A 22,938-nucleotide genomic window follows, 5' to 3' on the forward strand; every position below is an offset into this window, starting at 1 on the left:
GCGATCGTCAGCCAGAGGCTGACGCCGCCTGCCGTGCGGGAGTGTATATGTTATGTCACCCTAGGGATGCGTCCATTAGTTGGTGCGTCTCGGAAACGTTGCTAATAATTAAATGGATTTCACCGGACGAAGAGAGAATCTGTGAAGCTCTTTCTGGCGTATATGAAGAACAACGACGGGCAACAACATCTCTGTCCGTTTCTGGCTCTGAACGGTGACACCACCGTTTCTTATCTTGGAACGTAAGCTAGCTACCTTAGCAAGTGCAGTCCTAACAAAATGACCAAAAGCCATCACTTAACATGATACGTTTTGGTACAGCTACGTTGATGCTAATGTGCGGTGGCACAGAAGTTATTCAGACCTTAAGTTATCCACATAAATGACCGAATTTGCAGCTTTTAAGTGTATTTCAGCTGTCGTTACGCGAGATATTTGTGAGACCGAACTTTTACCTATACATTTAAAGTTAGCTGCACTGCGAGCAGCTGCTACGGCGAGCCTGGGAGCTGGTTAGTACTAGCCAGCTCCATCGGCAAGCTTGACAACTTTAGCCACTCGCTAGCAACACTAGTTTTCTCATTCTTTTGTAGACCAGCGTAAACGTTAAACACCGGGTTAGCTGGTACGGGTTAGTCGGGGTTGCCATGGCGATTGCGGGACGGAACTAGGTCACAAGTGTTGTGCTAGTGAAGTTTAGCAAATATGATGTGTACGCTGATACTAGGGTTTGTGTTTATAGCCAACACCAGCTGCTGCAATACTCGTCGCTGGACTTCTTGTTGGTAATATTATAAATTCTCCTGCGGAGTACAGGAATGAAGCTCGCGCTAGAAGCCGCCGCGCGCTGGGGGGAGTATGTCATAGCTTAGCTTTCCCCGGGAATCCGAGCGGGCCACATACAATAACCAAACGGTAGCTAGCGCTCAGAGACAGGGTACCGAAACAGACGGCACGTTTATGTGATCAGCGCAGAGGTACTGATGCTTTCGAGCTTTAAAATAAAGCCGCTAATTAAACTCTGTTGGTAAGAACTGATGCATATTTAGCTTTACCGTTAACTGTGACTGTCCATCATGTGAAGCGTTGATGAAGTTTTATTCAGAGCCTGTTTAATCAACCGTACGTTGTTATTAATAGCTAAATACGATTAGCCAAGTGACCTTAGTCATAAAGTTAAATTATGAACAAGGTCAAGTTCGTTTTAATGAGATGCGTAATGCCCTGTCTGTCATTGAAGAAATTGATTTAATTCAGTCCGTGGTTCAGTGTGGTGTCTTTTTGTTGTGGATTCCAGCAAGCTTTTAAGAAGCGTTTGCTTAACCACACGGGGTGTCATTTTGATATAGTTGTGTGTTACTTTTTTTGCTTACTTATTTTGAGTGCTTTTTCTGTGCTGACCAGTATGACAATTTTTGTGAATTTCAGCAAGCTGTAGGAGGGTAGCATGGCAACTGGAGGTACACCTTTTGATGACAGTGCAGAAGAGCTGCACAACTGGACTGTAAGCAATTGCAGTCTTGAAGATAGGCTGAACAACATGGTAAGGGCTGGCCCAATGCTGAATGTCAGAATGGTAGAAGCCCCATAATTTCATTGTACATGTACAATGACAATAAAGGACTTTTCTCTTTTTGAAGTACAGCTCATTATCTTTTTTTTCTACCAAGTGATATAAACGCTATTGTAACTCCCATTTATAGCCGTCTATCCTACTTTCTTTTGTATGCTATTTACACTGTGTATTTTAGTTTTGTTTTGATAGTATTATGTAATTAATTGTCAATCAATTTCCCTACGGGATTAATAAAGCTTCTCTCATTCTGATTCTGATCAGTTTCATGTCCATTTTGGAACTATGTTAAACTGCACTCTCCTTTAAAATAAATACATTTCATTGATTTTACCTTGAATAATAATTAACCTCAAATGTTGTTTTTTGTGTGTGCTTTCCTAAGGATTGGGGTGTACAGCAGAAGAAAGCCAACCGATCATCAGAGAAAAACAAGAAAAAGCTGTCAGCTGCGGTGGTGGAAAGCCGCCTCACTAATGATATTTCGCCAGAGTCCACTCCTGGGGCAGGTCGCAGGAGAGCACGCACTCCTCATTCCTTCCCCCATATGAAGTACACGACCCAAATGTCTGTACCGGACCAGGCTGAACTAGACAAACTCCGGCAGAGGATCAATTTTACAGACCTGGATGAGGTAAAATGCTTTGCTTTTTGTTAATGGGCATTACTGTGATAGATTACTAAAAAGTGGCTTGCATGACTTACTGTTAGTGATATGACACCTATGTCCCGTCTCAGGTGGTGGTGTTGTATAAAAATGTTGACTGGCTTCATTTGTTGCTTTTGATTTCTGTTCAAAGAGCTGTTGTGCAGTAACACAATACAGAATTTATAATCTGACAGTGTTTCCTGTGACTGGATGAATATGGCTGCTGTCTTTTAGGAAAAACAATTACAGGAATGCACATGCATGCCACAGGAATCGAGTAAGGCTTACAAGTCATACTGGCTCATGAGAGCAGGTTGCAGACATATCATTGGTATAAATTTCAACTGGGAAATGACACAAAAAAATGTTATAGCTTGGCTACCAGAGTCAGGGACAGTTTATTTTTCAGCTTCGGGTGTCCCAGCCTTCGCATTTCTTTGTTTCACTTAAAAAATTTGGTTGCTTTTGTTGCCGGTTGGGAACAAAAATATTCAGTAGTCAGATTCATTAAAACATCAGGTTTATTAACTAATTTATATGGTAATGATCTCAGAAGTCCCAGTATCTGTCAGGCTACACTTATCATACCGTCAAACTAAAAAGTTAGTGATTAAATCTGCTGTGGCACTTCAGCAGTCGCTGCGGGAAGTGATAGCAGAATATTTTTCATAGTTTGATACAGAGTTGTTTGACTGACCTTGTTCTGTTGCACCAGTGTGGGTGGCAGAATGACAGAGCGGCACACAAGCGTGGGAGATGAATTTGGGGATTGTAAATGGAGAAAGCAAAAGAGAAGATTGTTAATATATAACTATTTGTTTGGCTCTTCATTAGTGGAGAAAGCTAGAAGTTGAGGAGAGTGTTTTAAAAAAAAAAAAAAAAAAAAAAGGCAGTTAGATAAATATATAAATAAAATTACATACCTTTACAATATTCATTTATCCTTTGTCAGATGTTTGCTTTAAAGAAACAAAATTCTGAACATTTACTTCACTTGCAGTTTGTGAAATAAAAAAATAAAAAATACCCAAAACTTTGAGTGGTGATTTGTCTGATTTGTGATGACTTTTCTTACTCAGAGGAGCATCGGCAGTGACTCCCAGGGGCGCGTCACAGCTGCCAACAACCAGCGCCAGTTAGCTGTCGAGAACAAGAAGCCCTATAACTTCCTACCTCTGCATGTAAACACTAACAAAAGCAAGGAGCTGCTCCCCCCCTCCTCCTCTGCCCCGGCTACTCCAGTGATCACCAAGGAAACTAAGAAGCAGAGCCAAGGACTCAGAGACACATTAACTCCTGTCGTTCCTACGAAGGAACCTCCGAGGCTCGGTCATGGCAGCACAGACAGATTGCCCTCGTCGCACAGGGAACATGGCAGAGGAGAGCCGAGAATAGACAGCAGCCAGGTAATGTTTTGTTGTTACTAATTTGATCTGTTGTTTGATGTCCGCTTGATGTCTTGGAGTTTTGATGATTGAGTGGAGAGCAGTTTGCAGACATATCAATCCATTAAGTAGATAGGAATTTTAATGATTGAAAACTCTGACCAGCCTATGGTGCTATGAGGAAAATAAGACTTTTTAAAGCAGTTAGAGGAGATCTATTTGGGAACTTGAATCTTTAACAGTGTGTTAAACATGTTTGCACATCATTGAAACCTTGTATTGATCAAAACAGGACAAAAATGACATGTGAAGTATTGAAACTGCTAACTTGCTTGTTATTTTTAAATGCAACACTATGTTTGAAGTGGATGCAACCAATATCATTTGAATAATTCATAAGTTGGAAAAACTTCAGCAAAAAAAACTTTGGAACATCTAAAAATAAGTTAATATCAGTTTGCAGTGGCTGAGTGGATGCTTAGTTGCTATGAATGCCTACTTTAAAAGTTTAAGAATGTTACTCAATGTAAAATTGCAAAAAAGGGGTTATATTGTTATCTGTGGTATATAATATTAACATTCAGATGCTGCAAAGAAATGTTTGCAAGCAAGGAACAAGGCCTAAAACCAGCTACACGTGGTGAATAGCAATTATAGTTAGTTTATGGGGCAGGTACAAGACCTCCAGCAAAGACAGAGTGTGGACTGTTGAAGTGTTGCAGGTAAATGGCACTTACCAAAAACACACACATTTATGTTTATAGTTAATTTGACTGAGATGCAATGAAAATTTTTGATCTTTTCTTGATATTTATATTTTATGCAAGTGAAATAACCTATCCATACATATATGTGTCGTCGTCCGTGTGTTACTGCACTCAACTCTGAGAAACGAGAACTAGGATGAAAGTGAGGGAGAGCCAGTGCAGCTGAAACGAGGCTGTATTTAGGGCACTTTATAAATATGCCACCCTCTGTGCCCAGTGTTTCCGCCCAACCCCCTTTCTTGCCCTTGTTTAGCCCAGTCTGAGCCTTCCTTACAGATGCTTGCTCACCTATCCTACAGTCTTTCTCAGTCTACTCTTTATTTTCAATCTGAAACCCACACCCTTACACCACCCTCCTCTTTTTCTTTGGTCTCAGGTGGTGAGCAAATTGGTACAGATCCGCGAGTATATCAGTAAGGCCAGCTCCATGCGGGATGACCTGGTGGAAAAAAATGACGTGCCGGCCAACGTGGAGCGTCTTTCTCATCTCATCGACCACCTCAAGGAGCAGGAGAAGTCCTATTTACGGTTCCTGCAGAAAATGCTGGTAAATTTGATATTTGTTTCTCCAGCTCCACCCGAATATCTTTTAGAATCTGCTTCATGCTTTTAACATCATTTGGAAATTATTATTTTTATTTATTTATTTATTTATTTTCTTTTACAAATTTGGCTTCTTCATAACTACAGTAGTTTGTTGTCTTTGGGCTATTCCACACGCTATTTAATAAATAGTTTAATCATATTTTAAGCTATAATATGCTATAAAAACTGTAACTACCATTTTTTATTGTTCTGTGATTTTTTTTATTATTATTAATTTTTTGTGTAGTTTTATTTAATATTTTCTCTGAGAAATAAAAATTTCTAGAAAGATACATTTTAGTCTTAAGCCTTGTAGTCTACCAATTAATTATCATCACCATCTATTGCAGTCGAGAGGGAGTATGTAGGCATGCCAGTTCTTGATTTTATCCTTTTTTACAATCACTGATTGTTCTCTCTGCTGCTTTTATAGGCACAGGAGAATGAGGAAGATGATGTGGGGACGCTGGACTCTGCAGTTGGCTCAGGTTCAGTGGCAGAGAGCACTTCTCTTAACACAGAAGTTCGATCTTCAGATGCTTCAAATGCAACAGTATGTACAGCTGTTATATACATATGTGCAGTATGTACACACTCTGTTTTGTCTTTGAGTTCTGTGATGAGAAAATGGAAACTAAACATTTTGTCCCTCCTCTGGCTTTTATCTTGTCTTATTTATTTCTTCTAACCTTCTTGTTCAGTAGCAGTACAGTATTGTTAACATGGCTTTTGGTAAAATAATGCTGACTGTCTGTGGGTTTGCATTGTTAGGGAGGAAGGCCAGAAGCCATGCGTGCTGACCAGAAAGAAGAATTGGAGAATCTGCGTAAGCAGCACGAGTTGCTGAAGAAGATGCTGGAGCAGCAGGAGCAGCTCAGGGCCCTGCAGGGCCGACAGGAAGCTCTAATGGCCATGCAGTACAGTGCAGAGCAGGCACTCGCTGTGATTGAAGACACTGGTGAGATATACAGTAAAAAGTGACAGGCATAATCACTGTGTACAGACTATTAGTGTGTAGGGTTAGAATGATCATTCACATCACATCGTTGTGTAAATTGGTCTTAGAGGAAAAATTTAAAACGATTTGTCTCACAAACGGTCGGTTATGCATTCCTGACATCTTAGATGGAATATTCTCAGGAAATATTTATTCAGCAGAGCTAATGTATTTACAAACATTAATCAGTATTCTCTGGTAAAGGTGTTAAGAGTTGAAATTTATATTCAGTGACTGACACAAATAAATCTGTTTTTTTTTTTTTTTTTTCTTCTTTTTTTTTTTCTCTTAATTTCTTTGTTGTTATTAGTTGTCACAGAAACCACAGGCAGCGTTTCTGGTCTGAGCATCACCTCAGAACTCAATGATGAGTTAAACGATTTGATCCAGCGGTTCCACAACCAGCTTCATGACTCTCAGGTATGGTAGAAACTGTAAATTTACTCTCTCATGTCCATAAATCATATAATTTTATCCCCTCTGTTTGAGCCATCAGTCTACAGACTTTAGATTTACATTAGATTCATATCAGTTCCATCAGAGCCAGTCATGTCAGACTATTTGTTTAGTACGGTCTGGGAGTAAATCTGTAATGCTGGTGTGAATGGCGTTAGTCTGCCACTCATTTGACAACCCATGTCAAATCTTGAAAAATCCTCCCTGTAGACTAAAGCGGTGCCAGATAACCGGCGTCAGGCAGAGAGTCTTTCCCTCTCCAGAGAGGTGTGCTGGTCTAGGACTCCGCAGCCTGTTGGCCCCCCTCAACACAGGCCGCTCCTCCACTCTGCCTCTGGCCCACACACTGGTCTAGACACTGGAGCAACAGCTGCCAGCGCCAAACTCACCAAACTCCAGGAACTTCAAGACAAAAAGCAGACCATGGACAAGATCCTGCAGGAGCTGCATTCACTCAGAGACCAGACACTCAATAATAACTCACGTATGAGTATTTTTAAGGCATTCTTTTCAACCATTACATGGCTTTTATTCTTCTAAAGTTGTTGATGAATTGCGTGTGGATTCACTTAGGTCGCGGCTTGTCAGCACAGTACAGTCTGAGTATGGGGGGATCTTCAGAGTTTCCATCCACTCTGACCTCTGGGGCCTCAGCCTCAACTTCCTTTCATCCTTCAATTACACAACAGCAGGACAGCTCCAACTCAGCAGATAAGCTCAGGTGCGTACGCAAACAAAGACACAGCTTGAATAGGCAGGTCAAATATCAACAGCAGGTTGCTGTACAGGGAGTGGGGATATAGTATAACATTGACGTCACAAAACCTTCCACACGGCCTCCTGTTGACAAGTTTCATCCTTTTCTAAAGTGCTCTTGAACAAGACACTAGACCTCCTCGTTTATGGCAGTCTTTATTTTCTTTTTTCTATACTTTAGCCTTTGAAAAGGAAGAGAAATGTGAAAATATTTTCCTGGCCTGTCACTTAATTTTTAATGATTAAACCTAGCATATACTCACATTTCATTCACTTCCTGCAGGAAGCTGAAGGAGGTCCACAAGCGCTTGAATGAACTGCGAGAGTTGGTCCAGTACTACGAGCAGACTTCTGATATGATGGTAGACGCAGTAAATGAAAACGTGAAAGATGACGATGATGAGGAGGAGGACGAGGAAGATGAGACGGAGGATGGCTCGATGTTTGAGGCCATGTTTGACTCGGAGCAGGAGAACCGCCAGCCTGTAACTAACATCAGGTGGGTAACTTAATGAATAAAATGTTTTTTGAATTTCTTAATCTTTGTTAACAAGTTCAGTATCTTTTGTTAAAATGGTTATTATTGTCACTGGTTCCAAGTTGCAATATGATAGCATTAGTAATTAGGTGATTGTGTGTAAGTAATTCTACACCGCAACGGTCACTGCACCTTATCTGTTTAGGAACCCACAGCGCGGTGGGAACTGGGCAGACCTGAACAGCCTGACCAACGGGCGCAGCCCCAGGAGTGGCGCCACAAACAACCGGGACGGCAGGCTCAACACTGAATGTGAGATCAACAACCGGTCAGCAGCAAACCTTCGAAGCCTCAACATCCCCTCAGCTATAGGTACACACTGCACAGACTGACACACACTTGATGGTGTTAGTGTTATTTTATAAATAAGAATATGTGAGTTGAATAACAGAGTTAGTCATAATAGGCTTATATAAGCTTATACTGCACTTAATTTTTTAATTTTAGTTTCAGTCCAAGACGGTGTAGTTGGAGTACGGCACCTGAATTACATAACAGATTGAGCTAGCCAGTAGGGAAAATATGACATGGGAAGGACTTGCGGGGCTATCTACCATTTGGGGTTTAAACTTTCAAAATAAAAGCAACAAGGTTGACTGCTGCTAAACTGCTGTAGAAAAAATTGTAAAAATTGCTCACCAACCATTCTCTCAGACTGTAGTACAGTCTGAGAGTAAGTTTGTAATGCTGGTGTGAAAGTCTGCCGCTTGTTTGACAACCCATGTCAAATCTTGTCAAATCCTTCCTGTAGACTAAAGCGGTGCCAGATAACCGGCGTCAGGCTGCAGAAAAATTTGTAAAAATTAGGCACCAAGCATTCGTGAGAGTCTTTAACCCTCTCAGGCTAAAATTAAACTTTTTGTTGCTAATGCACAACCAAGTCCTGCAGTGGTACTTCTGAGTAAAAAAAAAAACAACTCATAAAATATGTATGTGGGGTAATCAGGTTGTTAGTTTTTAACTGTTGCAAATCAGCAACGCCTGCCTCGAGAGGGTTAAAATACCTGGTGGCATGTCCAAATAAAATCCTATGTATGAGAAACTCATTATATGTGTTGTCTTCTGCTGTGTTTTGACCATTGTATAAAATAATGTTAACCTTCATTTTTTATTTCTTTGACTTGAACAGCCACTTAAAGTCAAAGTCAGACCAATGTTTTGTCTTGTTTTTCTGTGATCTGTAAGTGATACTCCTGTAACTTTGCTTTGATTTAGACTGCCAGTACAACAGAGACATCCCCTATAATTTGTTGAAGGATGAAGATGGTCTTGATAATGAGCGAGGGGCGCAGGCTGTGGCTCCAGACAGCGAGGCATCGGAGTCTAGTCGGAGGAGCAGCCTTGGGAATGAAGCTGGTTTTGGTCAGAAGGTCCATCGACAGACTGCGAAGCAAAAACTGTGGCAGCTGCAGGAGCTGGTGGCCATGGTTCAAGTGAGAAAGATGAGAGAACAATGCTCAAAGTTCTGTGGTCATGAGTTGGGTGTAGCTTAACAAAGTAAAAAGATTTTTTTAAAATCCAAACTACCTGTAAACAGCAAAGACACTCCAGATTAAACTGTCATTAAATAAACCCAGCAACAACCACTGTAAACCATCATGAGGCTCTGATTCTGTAAATGTGTGTAAAATTAATCATTTTATCCCACTACTGAGGAATCTGTTGCTTACATGCACTTTATTGGTACTTATGGGACTTATGTTTAGGTTCACTATTGAAATACGAAGCGACTTAACAGATTACAGAGTGTTCCAAGCTTTAAATGCTAACCCTACCAGCTGTAGCTGAACCACTGATACTGTGCCAAAGCTTTTAGGTGGAATTCAGTAAGAGTACTTAGACATGAGTAGACATGTAGAAATGTTTTGGATTTTTGGAGACAAATTCAACAACCATTACTTTTACTTATGTTTTAAATAAACATAAGACATTAGTTTGTTGGAATATGAGAAAACAAAAATGAAAAAACAAACACACCTGCAACTGCAAGAAAAATAGGAAAAGACTCTTAAAGACGCTTAAAGCAGTCAGTTGAACTGTTCCCTTAGATCATAAACGACTGACTATTTTAGTGAAGAAGCACTGACCCAATCTGTGTGTATCCAGAGTGATGACACAGATGGAACAACAGCTAATGAGGATGAAGCTTTACGCCAGCAGCCAAATAACACCAGGGCTTCTGTGCCGGGGACATTAGGAGCAGGATCAAAACAGAGTCCCAGAGAAATTACCCTCTCCAGCAAAGCCAGGTACAGAACTGTAAAAATATTCTTTTTGAAAACCCTTTATTTGACTTTGAAGTTGCATCACATCAGTCCCACCCTATTCTTCTGACAGAGAAAAGCTGTATGAGGAGAAGCTACGTCAGCAGAAGCAGGAGCTGAAGATGCTTCATGAAGAGCGTCAGAAGCTCATTGAAATCCAAGGCAAGATCCAGGACTTGCAGTGGGCTTGCCCTGACCTTCAGGTACTTGACTCATATTAATACACATACATGCAGCTATATGTAGGACTGGTGGCAAAGGGAACAGTCTCAGTGTATAAAAACTGACATGTTAATGCTTTAAGAATGTAGTAAGTAATGCTTTTTATTTCTGATTCTTAGTACTTGAAATTGAATTTTGTGGATTCAGTTCATGTCCACCTGTGTTGTTGTTTACACACAAGTGACTGGAGGCAGCTCAGTTATGGCAAAGCCAACCAATGGCACAAACAAACTTGAAATTTCTAAAAATAACTCACTAAGAAAAATGTACATAACATAAGGTTAGTAGATAAAGTTTGTAACATTAAAACATTGATCTCTTGTTTATACTCATACTTCAGTCAGAAGTCTTTTTTTTTTTTTTTTGCTTTGTTATATGACAAATTGAATTTTAATCCAGTGTAACTGTAACCACAGATTTTATTCCAACACAGTTGGCCATGTCATGTTGCCATTGTGCTTAGAAGTCAGGTGTTACGAGCTGTTTTCAGATGTAAACAGTATTTCTGCTGGTTTTCCTTCCAGTCATCTGTGTCCAGCACGGTGAGTCAGCAGGGTTTGCTGAGGAAGGTTCCACTTGCAGTTTCCACTCCTGCAACCGCCCCGGCTCCTCCATCGTCTGGAGCCAAAACAAACTCAGCCGTACTCAAAGCCACAGCCCCAGAAGCAGCTACTTCTTCAGTCACTGACAATGAGGTGACAGACTCCACCATAGACGACAAAACACCTGCTAGCTAACTATTTAAACCAACTCTTGTGATATATCAAACACACTTTACACTTTGAGAATAATCCACATCCACTGATCGTTTCTGTTCTTGCTTTGAAATGGCAGCTTTGGTCAGAAATGCGTCGCCATCAAATTTTGCGCGAAGAACTGAGACAGCGAAGAAAGCACTTAGAGTCATTGATGGCTGAACACCAGAGGCGTAGTGGTCTTGGAGACTCTGCCTGCCAGATTGAAGATCAAGAGGGCATCGCTACACCCTCACAGCCTGTCAGCAGGGATGAAAGGTAGGAGAGATTCTGTTCTAGGGGTCTGTCTCATGAGATAATAATTTTTTTGAAGATGAATAGCAGCGAAAGTGTGTAACGCATGCTCTCTTTTTCGGATGCAGAGCATTTCCTCTGCTAGGTTGTCATTTGTCATTGTTTCACAAACGTTTTGAACCATTGTTCATGATTTGTTATTAGAACAATGGCCACCTGGGGTTCCTCTCCATGCCACCTGGATGATGACGATGATGACGACGACGATGATGATGAGGAGGAATATCGCTCTGAGATGGGCGCAGAGGAAGAAGAAGAGCAGGAAGAATGTACAGATAGCACCTCTGATGATGACATTCATCTCTACTCACCAAGCAGGAACCTGTGCTCCTACAGTAACAGGAAGAATCAAGGAAGGTCAGACAAAGTGGCAAAGGAAGGATTTATGTCACTGTGTAGTGATCAATAATTTACATGCTTTTTTTTTTTTTTTGTGTCTGCAGCAATCTGAAGCCTCCGGCAGCCTTTTCCAGTGACAGTGGTGGGCTTCTTCATAACAAGACTAAGGCCAAGCAGCAGTCAAGAAGTTTGAACCAGTCTGGAAGCCAGCAGGGGGGCACACGGCGACAAGAAAACCTGCGCTGGGCCTCGGAGCTCTCCTTCACAGAGGGCTCGTATCACTGGCAGGAACAGGTCAGCCAGCTACAGAGACAGTTGGACTACAGCACCAGCATGTGTCAGACACTCCTGCAGGACCAGCAGGTTAGTGCACTCGGCACATACATGCACAGATGCTGAAATGCTCTTTGGTTGAAGTTTGTGTCCAGTGTTTGGATTAAAACCGCTGTCAACAAGTGAAAAGCATTCTTTTTGTGTCTCACCTGTTTCCACAGACACTATCATACATGCTACAAACTCTGCTGACAGGTCAGTACAGCATGTTGCCCAACAACCTGTCATCACCACAGGTTCAGCTCATCATGCACCAGTTACACCAGTGCTACACCCAGCTGGCCTGGCAACAGAACAATATCCAGAGGTGATAACAGCAACTTCAATATGTATTTTTCACTTTATGTCTATGAAGTACAGAAACTACATGATGTCACTTTTCTTTCAGACTAAAGCAGGTCCTCAATGACCTTCTTCATCAGCAGCAGCCTATGCCTTCCTCTTCATCAGCAGGTTGGCAAACCCAGAAGCAGGGATCATCCCAGGAATCCAGCTCCGGCCCTCCAGCCTCTCCTGGTTTCTTCCTCCCCTTCTCCTCTACCCTGCATCCTTCAGCCAACAACATGACATCCCCGTTTCCTCCCAGTATGATATGAAAATTTATCAGCTTTTGAGTTTAATTCTCTAAATAATTTTTGAATTTTTGTGTAATAGAAACGACAGAGAGGGCAAATATTTTTGAGTCTGAAAAGAGAGGAAGTTTGCAAGCAAGCAAGGAAGCAATTTATTTATATAGCACTTTCAGAACAACTCCCAGCTGAACACAAAGTGCTGTACACTTGACATGCCAGAAATGATACACTTAACAAGTAAAAAATAAATAAATAAAAATAAGATGATAATTAAAATGACATTTAAAATAATAAAATTAGCACAAATAGCAAAAAAATAAAATAGTATAAAATGATAATTAGAATTACATTTAAAACAATAAAATCAGGGTCATACTGTGTCATATGCCAAGGAGGAAAAATGGGTTTCAAGACTTGTTTTTAAAGTGGACAGTGAAGGGGCCAAGTTTGCATAAGGATTTTCACTTTTTAACCAGAATTATTGATTATGATGTACTATAAAAGCCAAATTTTACACTTGGCCAGAAATCCTATTTTCCACTCTAAAATTAAAAGTATAACCTCCAGTGACTGCTCTGGCATAAACACTATTGAAAAAATGTTATTATTGGTGTGAATTACACATTTTCAATCGGTGCATTTGATTTAGAAATGGTTAATATATTCAAAGGGGACCTTCAGTAGGTGTGAAATGTAAAAAAATCTCACTGTCTGACTTAATTGCCTAATTGCCATCTTAATCTAAGTTGTTGTTTTTTTTCTTTCTGTCTGAAGGCTTTAATTTATATCCCCTGTTCCCTGGTTCCATGAGTGACTTTCCTCAAGGTGCAGTAGGTCAGGCTACTCCTGAACATCAGAAGCAGCAGTCAGATCCCAACACTTCAATCAAAACAGAATACTTGAGTTTCCCTCCACCGCTGCAGCGTTCTCCTCTTAACACTTCTACAGAGAGAGGGTATGTCAATCAATGTTGCCTGAAAACTCATTTGTGTTTCTTTATGGAACATTATTATCAATACCTTCTTTTTTTCCCTGCCTTAGGGCGGCAGGTTGGCTTAACACCTCCTACTCAAACAATATCACTCGCCATCAACTGTCTAACACTGAGGCCCGAGAGTCTCCCTCCTCCTCTCCCATTTTTGCCAACCACCAATCAAGACATCGTGACTTTGACAAGGGGTCGCAGGAAAGCTTAAGCAGCATGCCCGAGCCGGTCGATCCCACCACCATAACAAAGACTTTTAAAACCGGGCGCAAGGCCTCCGCACAAGCCAACCTGGCCTCCCGAAGCAAGACTCCCAAAAGCCGCCGCAGGTGGAGCAAAGGGCAGGGCAAGAACAGTGAAGGTATTAAAAGTGGAATGCTGCACCCTGCTGAGAGGCCAATTGAATATTTTATGCAGGAAGCTCCTTTTAAAAGCTGTTGAATTCAGTTCCATTGTATTGTGAGTTTATCTTCAGGGGCATTTTTCTGAATTTCCTTACCTAAGTGTCAAATTATTGATATGAGAAACATTATCAGTATGTGTCTTTTCATTTGTTGGTGGCTCCCTCAGGTCATGAGAGCGACAGTGTTGGCAGCACTGCAGACTCTGTCCAGGAGAGGGCAGACACGTGCCACCAGAAGGAGCACAATCAGAGTCTTTTAGACAAACTTACTCAAGAAAAGCTGGACAGCAAGGCTAAGCTTGGGAGTAAACGGAACGACCTCTCCTCTGGTATGGCTGAAGCTGCTTGTAGTAAAATCAATGCACCCTCCTTTTCCTCTGTTATTTCTGTGTGTGTGTGTGTGTTTTCTTTTATTTATGATCCACATTATTTTATTGTAGAATGTTTATTCTTTCTCTTTCATAATAACACCCTGTCTTTTTATTTTAATATATATGTAATTGACTTGGCACATTCTTCATGACCACAGATTTCATTTTAATTTTGGGTTAATTTCCTTTTTTTTTTTTTTTTTTTTTTGTCAATTTTAATTTATCTTACTCACAGCCTATGCTTGGAGAACACCCTTCCTCTCTAACAGAATTGCATGCACTGAAGCACCAGGTAAAGTCACCATGCAGATCTTAGCATTACTTAACTATCCCATGCATGGGCTTTTTTGTTTTCTTCTCCTTTTTGGCTTAACTAAACATGTGTGCAGGATAAATCTTTAGCTGTGAAAATAGTCAGTAGTTTTTTGTATGGTATTTTCTGTTGTTTGTGGCAGTTTGCAAATATCTGTCTGTAATGGTGTCACATCTTTAAATTTCAGATGCAAGCAGTGACTTCTCACTGTTTGAAACGCTGAGGGAGACCATTTACTCTGAAGTAGCTACTTTGATATCCCAGAATGAGTCCCGGCCACACTTTCTCATTGAGCTCTTCCACGAACTGCAGCTGCTCAACACGGACTACTTGCGCCAGAGGGCACTGTATTCCCTACAGGTAGGCTCAAAATTTTCACAACATGTTCAACTGCTGTTTAAATCCAATGTCCTGGGTTCACATAATAAGATTTTTGGGTGATTTTTATTTTTTTTATTTTTTATTTTTTTCCCATCTGGCTGGAAAGAGGATTCGGTGTGAGAATGTGGCACTGAACATCTGTAAATACAGTCTGTCAAGTATTAAAGATAACTTTGATCACTGACTTGATTTTTACAATCGTCTGAAAATATCTGGGAACACCTCTTTGAAAGAGGTTTGAAAGTATCTCTGCTTTTTGTTGAGACTAGAGCTACAGCTGACGATGGCTACAGATCATCCATCCATCCATCCGCTTCCGCTTATCCTTTTCAGGGTCGCGGGGGGCACTGGAGTCTATCCCAGCTGTCATAGGGTGAGAGGCAGGGTACACCCTGGACAGGTCGCCAGTCTGTCGCAGGGCTAACACACAGGGACAGACAACCATTCGCACTCACATTCACTCGCACATTCACACCTAGTGACAATTTGGATTATCCAATTAACCCATCCCCACAACCTGCATGTCTTTGGACGGTGGGAGGAAGCCGGAGTACCCGGAGGGAACCCACGCAGACACGGGGAGAACATGCAAACTCCACACAGAAAGACCCCGGCCTGATGTTGGAATTGAACTCAGGACCTTCTTGCTGTGCGGCAACAGTGCTAACCACCGTGCCAGCGTGCTGCCTGGCTACAGATCATTTAAAAAACAAAAAACAAAAAAACTAATTTTGAAAAAACATGGCTACAGATCATATTTTTCAAAATTAGTTTTTTTTATTTTTTTTAATTTTTTTAAATTTTAATCATGTGATTTTGGCTTCTGATGATTATGAAACTGAAATAATGGAAATAAAACTTTTTTTTCACTGTAATAATTCATGTATAGTGAGTCTAGGCTGTCAGTCTGTGGTTGACCTTAGCTGTCAGCATGTGTCCAAGTCTATTTACTCTAGAGGAGGCTGTAAAACTTGTTGTGAAAGGAGTCTGATATGAGTTGATGAGCCAGTGAAGCTCACTTCTGTCAGATAAGTGATACTGAGGCGATTTGTTGAGGAGATCCTGAACTTTTCTGTAAGTAAGCATTGCTGTTTTGATGCAGTAAGCCTGTGTTAGCTGCTGGTAGCCAGGGTTAGTGAAATTTTCTTTGAAGAGGAACTAACATTGTTTGACTTTGTGGCCAGTCTCTAGCCACATGCATAAAAGGAAGTTAAGTTCAAGAGTTGCATGAAGTTGGTTAAATGTATCCTGTCAATTGAGCAAGATTACAGTATTAACTCAAATAAAGGTGAGGGGTGAATATTTTTTATTTTTACTGGAATTTGGGCTGTCTTCCTCTCTTTTTCCTGACTGCTGTCTAGTTCAGCGCTGTAGCTCTTTGCCATGGCAGGTACAGTGACATATGCACACAAAACAGTAGCAATGGTGGACAAGATAAAGAAATCATGCCGGGTGGGATGTTAACTTAGGGTTGTGTGTGTGTGTGTGTGTGTTTGTTAGTGCTTCAGTTTTTGTTTTTGCTGATGGGCTTCCTTTTTCATGGACTCTCTCTAGCTTGTGTCTTTGGATGCACTGTAATGTTTATATGTCTGTGACATGACATGGGCAGATAGAGACACTGAAACACTTGATCTAACAGTTATGATACCCTCTCTGTGTGTTTCTTACAGGACATAGTAAGCAGGCATCTAGCCGAGAGGAGTGCAACCGAAGACCAGATGCCCCGTCTTGGTCCTGCAGTTTGGGCTGCCGGCTCTCAGTCTGAGCTCACACCCAGCGAGAGCCTGACTACCAGTGATGCAGTAAGAGAAACATTATTGCTTCCCAGCATGGCATTCTCACACTTTTTTTTTTCTTCCTCCTTTCTCTTGCTTCCATGTCGCTTTGGTCCTTCTGAAGCCTTTCATCCCTCATTGTCATCCTTCCCCTTCGCTTTCTTTCTTACATTTCATTATACCTTTCTTTAATTTCTCTCTCGGCCTCATCTCCTTTCATCCCACCTCGTCTTGTCTCCTTTCATCATTCCATGTCCCTCTTTATTTTCTGACTTTAATTTTCCCTCCCCGATCTTCATTGTCTTTGAGTTTAACTTGACGGCACGCGTCAGAAGTATTTTTTCAAAAAAGGAAAAAGAGAAAGGAAAAAAATGACCCTGTTCTGCCTGTGCGTCTGTTGCCAGATCAGACATGTGGTCTTTGTTCTTCTCCAGGGTCCCCAGAGTTGTACTAATTGGGAGCCAAGGCTTTTGTCTGTCTAAATAATGGCTTCGTTCAGGAGTGATGGATGAAATGTCTAATTTTCCATGCTAAAAAAATGGCGACCACAGCGTATGTGCCTCAAATCTGAATTATTTTTTCAGGAGGTGGTGGAGAAAAATCTGAGGATCACGCAAGACACAATGAAGAAGAGGGATGATGCAGAATCTGTGGACAACGACAGCACCATGTCAACCTCCTCCAACCTGGAACCTTTTGCTAATGATGACCTGGGTATATATAAATGTATTTGGGGAAAATTTCTTTTTTTAAAGTTCCACTTGGAGGTATTCATCTGAAACGTTTTTCCTTCTGCCTTGACCTACAAATCTGGTACCTCCTCTTGCTTTTTTTTCCCCGCTGGGCTTGTTAGTGCTGGTTTTGGTAAACCAATCAGTTTACACGTCAGGATCAATAAGTAAACAACAGGACTTTTTGGCAATGTAAAACTTTGACTTGTTGGCCTGCTATCATAACTTGAGAGCAAGGCTGCCATACATTGTTTGATCCCATGGTGTAAACCTGTTTACAGATACAAAACAATCTATTATTCAGTTCTTTTTCTCTTGCTTCACTGATTGTAAAATGTTTGGTGTGTCCCCCCCCTTTTTTTCCTCCTTTCCCTCTCCTTTCTGTGCGGCTCTGACAGGCAACACGGTGATTCATTTAGATAAAGCTCTGGCAAGGATTAGGGAATATGAGCGCATGAAGCTTAAAGCTGAGTTTAACCCCTGCAGCGCCAGCACTGCAGGTGCAGGCACTTCTGACGTCTCAAATGCTGAACGTCCTTCTGCTAACCCTGCTGAGCACCTCGAAGGTACCTAATCACAAGACCCTGCATGTTGTCAACGAAGGCCTGTGGCTGGCTGATTGTGGTCTTTCTTATGGCTGTTTATTATAAATAGATGGCGTTTTGAATTAATATATATATTTCTCTGTGATCAGGAGCTGCAGGAGGCGAAGTGCACTGCCCTCAGATCGACACCCAGCAGTTGGATCGTCAGATCAAAGCCATCATGACAGAAGTCATTCCCTTCCTTAAGGTAGGATAAACCACAGACAGTGAATAGAGTTTGCTAATATTCAAGTGATGTGAATTTTCTGTGCTTAACAGAAGCAAAACACATTGTGGTTTATTAGTAATTGCTTATTAAACTTTCAACTAAATGTGTATTGAACAAATTAGCCTTTAAGTGGCACCTATTAACCTTTTCAATATTTTCTGTCCTATATACTTTTGAAATGTCAGATGATTATGTTAAACTCTTCCCAGTTTTCAAAAATGTACATGGTTGCAAGAAAGAAGCTCTAAACCCTCAGTTTCAGATTTTCTTGTTTTTCCAGTCTTTAATAAGGTGTGTCTTTCAGGTGTATAGCATTGAGCACAGAGGCTGAACTGAGGGTTTGCACCAAATATAAGAGAAACAGGGATTAATTTCAAATGACTCATGTGAAGTCCAAGAATAAAATGTGGAGTTGGAAATGAGAATGATAGCTGTCCACACACTGCTCTAATGTGCGTTCGGTTGTCAGTAAAGTTCGCGCTTCTGAGCAGTTACTGAAGACTAAAATGACTCGTCACTGTCCGTCTTTCTTCTCACAGGAGAACATGGACGAGGTGTGCTCCGTCCAGCTCTTGACTTCTGTCCGGCGCATGGTCCTCACTCTCACCCAGCAAAACGACGAGAGCAAAGAGTTTGTCCGTTTTTTCCACAGACAGCTGGGAGGCATACTGCAGGTAGGACCGATGCCAGCCTTGCTCTAAATTTGCCTCAACAAGCGCAGTTGGATCACATGAAAAGTTGCCTGTCTGACGGTTCACTCTTTGTTTTTCTTCCAGGACTCTCTCAGTAAATTTGTCGGCCGTACTCTGAAGGATTGCGGGGAGGACCTGCTCGTGGAGATTTCAGAGATCCTCTTCAATGAACTGGCCTTCTTCAGGCTCATGCAGGATTTGGACAACAGCAGCGGCACCGCTTTGGCAGCCAAACACAAACATAAGAACAGGGCTGAGCAGCATAGTAAAGCCAAACACAGTCAGAAGGTTACATCTTTTGTTTTCTTTCTCCAAGCATTTGTAATGCAATGTTAGCTTGAATGGTCCTAATTTTAATGCTGTGTTTATTTATTCCTCCGTATTAGAATAATACAGCCGGTGGCGGCAATAAATCTCTTTCTCCAGCATACACAGATGAAGACAAGGTAGGTAATCTTCACACCGATGACTGTTTTATTGGGTGAAACTGTCAGTAATTAATCTTTGTAACGACAATGTCTCTCACTGTCTTCCAGGACCAAGATGAGGCTGAGCAGGGAGGTGCCTCTGCTTCCCAGGAGCTTTACCTGCAGACGCAGATGAAGAACAGTAGGAGCAGTGAGGCTTCGGAGGCTGAAGAGGATAATGAGGATGAAGAAGGTGGACGGGAAGTGCCTCTGTCAATCAGTGAGTGAAAAGTGGAGTAAGAAAAGGCGGTTCTTGTGAATAACTTTAGGTCCTCAGGCTAAAAATGTTCAGTGAACAGAATTCAGCCCTTTGCTTTAATTTGCAAACAGCAAATTATGTTACTTGTCAGGCAGGTTGTTTCTGAGGTGATAAGAGTCTAAATATTTAAAAATGCAAACAAAAAAAACATTCAAATTATGATCCTGTGATTTGAAATCGTTGATAACCACTCTGATAGGAACTTTACATTAAAGGTTTCTTTCAGCCTCACTTTCTTGCTCTTTACTCGGTTTTGTAGTATTTATGACACAAAATTGGCAACTTTTTCTCGTGATGTCTGATCACGCCTCAGTTTTGACTTAATAACTGCAGCCCTCGAACTGTGACGGCCTGAGTTATCCCCGCATGACCCAACGATGCTCCGAAAATCTTCTTGTCGTGTTAAGAAAGTTCCGCTTTCTTCTCCTTCTTTTCTTCCACCCCACAGGTGGAGTTTGAGGTCAGGTAACTGACCACGAGAGTCAGCACTTCTTGGTCTTCTTTGATCTTCAAGTAGTAGTTTACCTTTTAGGTGTATGTGTACTCATTATCATGCAGTGTGGTACAAACCAGAGGGGGAGCACATCTCTGGAAAATTGAGTGTCTCTGCTCGCTGGCTGAAGTGGAGTCGTTTCAGTGCAGCTGTCTAATTCTGATGCAGTGTTTTCTGCAATTACAAAGCTGCTCAATAAACACCATTATTCTAAAAAACTTTAATCGCAGCCACGTCTCTAACAGGTAAACAGAGGCTGCATGTTAAATGAGCTGCTGTTTAGTAGATCTGAAAGGCTGCTTCAGTAAAAGGTATACAAGTTGAAAGATATCTGACCCTGAGTACAGAATAATAAAAGGTATCTGCAGTGTGATTGGTGCCCTTGAAATGGTGCAAATATTTCAATTACTCTTTATCTGTAATCATAATTTATTGCGTTTAAATGTTTTTGAATCTTCAAATGTTCTTACAGTTTTAAACCCAAAGGTCATTATCTTTTTTCTTTTTAAAGGTTTTTTTAAGCACATACTTTTGGGATTTTACGCCTTTATTCAAGAACAAACAGTAAAAACGACCTGGAAAATGGCCAACCAGCTGGGAATCAAAACAGAGAATCGCTGCTCACTTAAACCTGCACCCCGACCACTTTGCCGTTTCATTTTCACTTTTTTTTTTTTGCTTTTCAGGTCTCTCCAAAGCAGAGACGCAGGCGCTGACTAACTATGGCAGTGGGGAGGATGAGAACGAAGAGGAGGAAATCGAGGAGTTTGAAGCAGGACCTGTAGACGTCCAAACATCCTTACAGGCTTCTGCAGACGGACAGGCGGAGCAGGAGAGCACAGCCACGGTCAGCCATGGAGATGTGTGCAACAGCTGTAGCTTACATTATTAAGCAGCTTCTTCTTAGTCTGACTGTGTAATTGTGTTGTACTCCAGGGTACAGCAGCCAGCGAAGCCGAAGAGATAAGAACTGAACAGAGGAGCTCGGAGAATGACGACGGTGAGGCCTTTTCTACGTATTCAGCAGCGGAATTCGATCCCGGCCAGTGCGCGATAGTAAACTTGTCAGGAATATTTTGGGGCTCTCTTTGCACACTCACAAACTTTGTCTTGCAGAAATCGTGAGGTCAGTTGAGACTGTGGATTCTGGAGTGGAGGAGCATGAGAGGGTGGAGTGCCAGAGCCCCGAGGAGGAGAGCAAAGCTGGGGCTTCTGCTGTTGCCTCAGAGAGGGAGTCCACCATGTACCAAGGTCAGGATGTCACCAAGGAGGCAACGACCACAAGCAGCCCAGACACAGACTCGCCCGTCATGATCAGCGTGGATGCAAGTCCAAATATGACCTATATGTGACTTTTTTCCCCTTCCTGTTGTAGAAATAATGTCAAACCTTAATTTGCTGCTTTTTTTTTTTTTTTCTGGGTCTATGCTCAGGAGGTGGGATCTGGTAACGCGAGCCAAAAGTCTGATGAGGACGACTTTGTTAAGGTGGACGACTTACCGCTACAGCTCACAGTCATGTGTGAGGTGCGTAAAGACTAACAGTAAAAAAACAAAACAAAAACGCTCAGTTGAAATGCAAACTGCAAGCATTTTAAAAGCCGAGGCATGACCCCCACCCCCGTGGCAAAAGGTGTCTGATTGTACAATGTGTCTGTGTGCTGTAAACATCAGGAGGAGCTGCAGAAGAGGATCGTGGAGGAGCAGCAGAATAACAACCTGTCGGTAGAGATCCTCAACGGGAACACTGAATTGCTGACTGGGCTGGTGGGAAACGCGCAGGCACTGAAGGAACCAGGTATGGATTACAGTCTCTGTCAGTCAAGATCGCAGTTTTGTTTGTGCGGATGTCACACATTTCGCCAAAAGCAAAGCCGCCGTCTCTCGGCAGACATCCACAGACCCGAGCAGCTTTTAAGTCGATACATAAACAAACTGTGAAGCTTTTTTTTGTGACAGCAAATTGTACCCTTTTTTTTTTGCTCTTTTATTTTTCAGAAACCGCTGCTGCCCAGGATGCTTAAAGAATTATACAGATGTTTTGTTTGTTTGTTTTTTAGCAACACTATACTTTAAAACCCTAAAACCTGTTCTGGTTGTAGGATTCTTAACTCTTAATCTGATAGTTTAAAGTTGCAAATCATTTGCGACTCTCTAACAAACACATGTGCAACAGATAATACTAAGACTTGTACTCCTATACAACAACACTTTTGGGTTAATTTTATCCCTGAATATTTAATGTGATTTATGGATAATCTGGAGCGGAGAATTTTCTTCTATGCTCTGGATCACAACAGTTAATCCTCTGCTTGAATCGCTATAGTGCTGATGCTCCTGTTCAGATCCGCCTTAGATTTTTTTTTTCCTCCCATGGTTCTGGGATCAGTTCGATATCAGTTGTGATGTTTTGGTTTTTTTGTTTGTTTTTGGTTTTTTTAATGTTTTATTTGTCTTGCTCTGGCCTTACTGTTACTGTACATCTCACCTTTTCTGAAGTTGGTTCCTATTTACAAAGAGATGACAGCTGACTTCAGCTAAATGTTTCTTTAGCTTGAACACACCTTTAAGCTCCAACTCAGCTTCTGTCCCTTCACACTCCTCTTTATATACTGTTTCAGTTAATGGTTAGTCTTTCCATGTATTTAAAATGTTGGCTACAGTAATGAGTTTTAATTAATAAAATGCTGGAACTTTCAAACATGGTTTTGTCATGTGGTTACTACATATATCATAACGATAAATCTCCATTACTGCTCATTGATTGTTTG

General features: G+C 41.4%; 1 protein-coding gene across 5 annotated transcripts; it reads left to right on the forward strand.

Moving 5' to 3' along the window:
* The first annotated feature begins 46 nt into the window (after positions 1-46).
* pcm1 (pericentriolar material 1) lies at positions 47-22,870 on the forward strand. 5 transcript variants are annotated; one of them, XM_085458955.1, is made up of 40 exons: positions 48-242; positions 1,429-1,543; positions 1,959-2,207; positions 3,302-3,628; positions 4,751-4,921; positions 5,393-5,512; positions 5,731-5,917; positions 6,267-6,376; positions 6,623-6,896; positions 6,986-7,133; positions 7,452-7,667; positions 7,852-8,018; positions 8,922-9,139; positions 9,813-9,955; positions 10,044-10,173; positions 10,717-10,887; positions 11,027-11,205; positions 11,386-11,598; positions 11,685-11,943; positions 12,075-12,220; positions 12,302-12,498; positions 13,260-13,440; positions 13,527-13,831; positions 14,041-14,202; positions 14,480-14,536; positions 14,745-14,917; positions 16,609-16,740; positions 17,298-17,427; positions 17,843-18,010; positions 18,139-18,236; positions 18,797-18,931; positions 19,034-19,237; positions 19,336-19,395; positions 19,486-19,636; positions 20,855-21,015; positions 21,105-21,168; positions 21,285-21,493; positions 21,602-21,694; positions 21,842-21,965; positions 22,166-22,870. In XM_085458955.1, exons 2-40 carry the CDS (start codon positions 1,448-1,450, stop codon positions 22,189-22,191), a joined length of 6,354 nt encoding a protein of 2,117 aa, XP_085315081.1. In that variant the 5' UTR covers positions 48-242; positions 1,429-1,447; the 3' UTR covers positions 22,192-22,870. The 5 variants fall into 5 exon arrangements, with proteins under 5 accessions (XP_085315085.1, XP_085315084.1, XP_085315081.1 ...); XM_085458956.1 differs by lacking the exon at positions 48-242 and adding an exon at positions 676-785; XM_085458957.1 differs by lacking the exon at positions 48-242 and adding an exon at positions 812-977.
* Positions 22,871-22,938: the final 68 nt, after the last annotated feature.

This window comes from Copadichromis virginalis, linkage group LG6 (assembly GCF_057382275.1).
Source record: "Copadichromis virginalis isolate Kocher_CV1m ecotype Utaka linkage group LG6, C_Virginalis_male_GT1.1, whole genome shotgun sequence".
Classification (NCBI taxonomy): domain Eukaryota; kingdom Metazoa; phylum Chordata; class Actinopteri; order Cichliformes; family Cichlidae; genus Copadichromis; species Copadichromis virginalis.

Excerpts from the sequence above, each read along its gene's own strand:
- pcm1 (XM_085458955.1), top strand. The coding sequence starts at position 1,448 with ATGGCAACTGGAGGTACACCTTTTGATGACAGTGCAGAAGAGCTGCAC. Across the intron at positions 13,441-13,526 it reads AACACTTCTACAGAGAGAGG|GGCGGCAGGTTGGCTTAACA; the intron begins GTATGTCAATCA and ends TCCCTGCCTTAG. Across the intron at positions 18,011-18,138 it reads CCCTGCTGAGCACCTCGAAG|GAGCTGCAGGAGGCGAAGTG; the intron begins GTACCTAATCAC and ends CTCTGTGATCAG.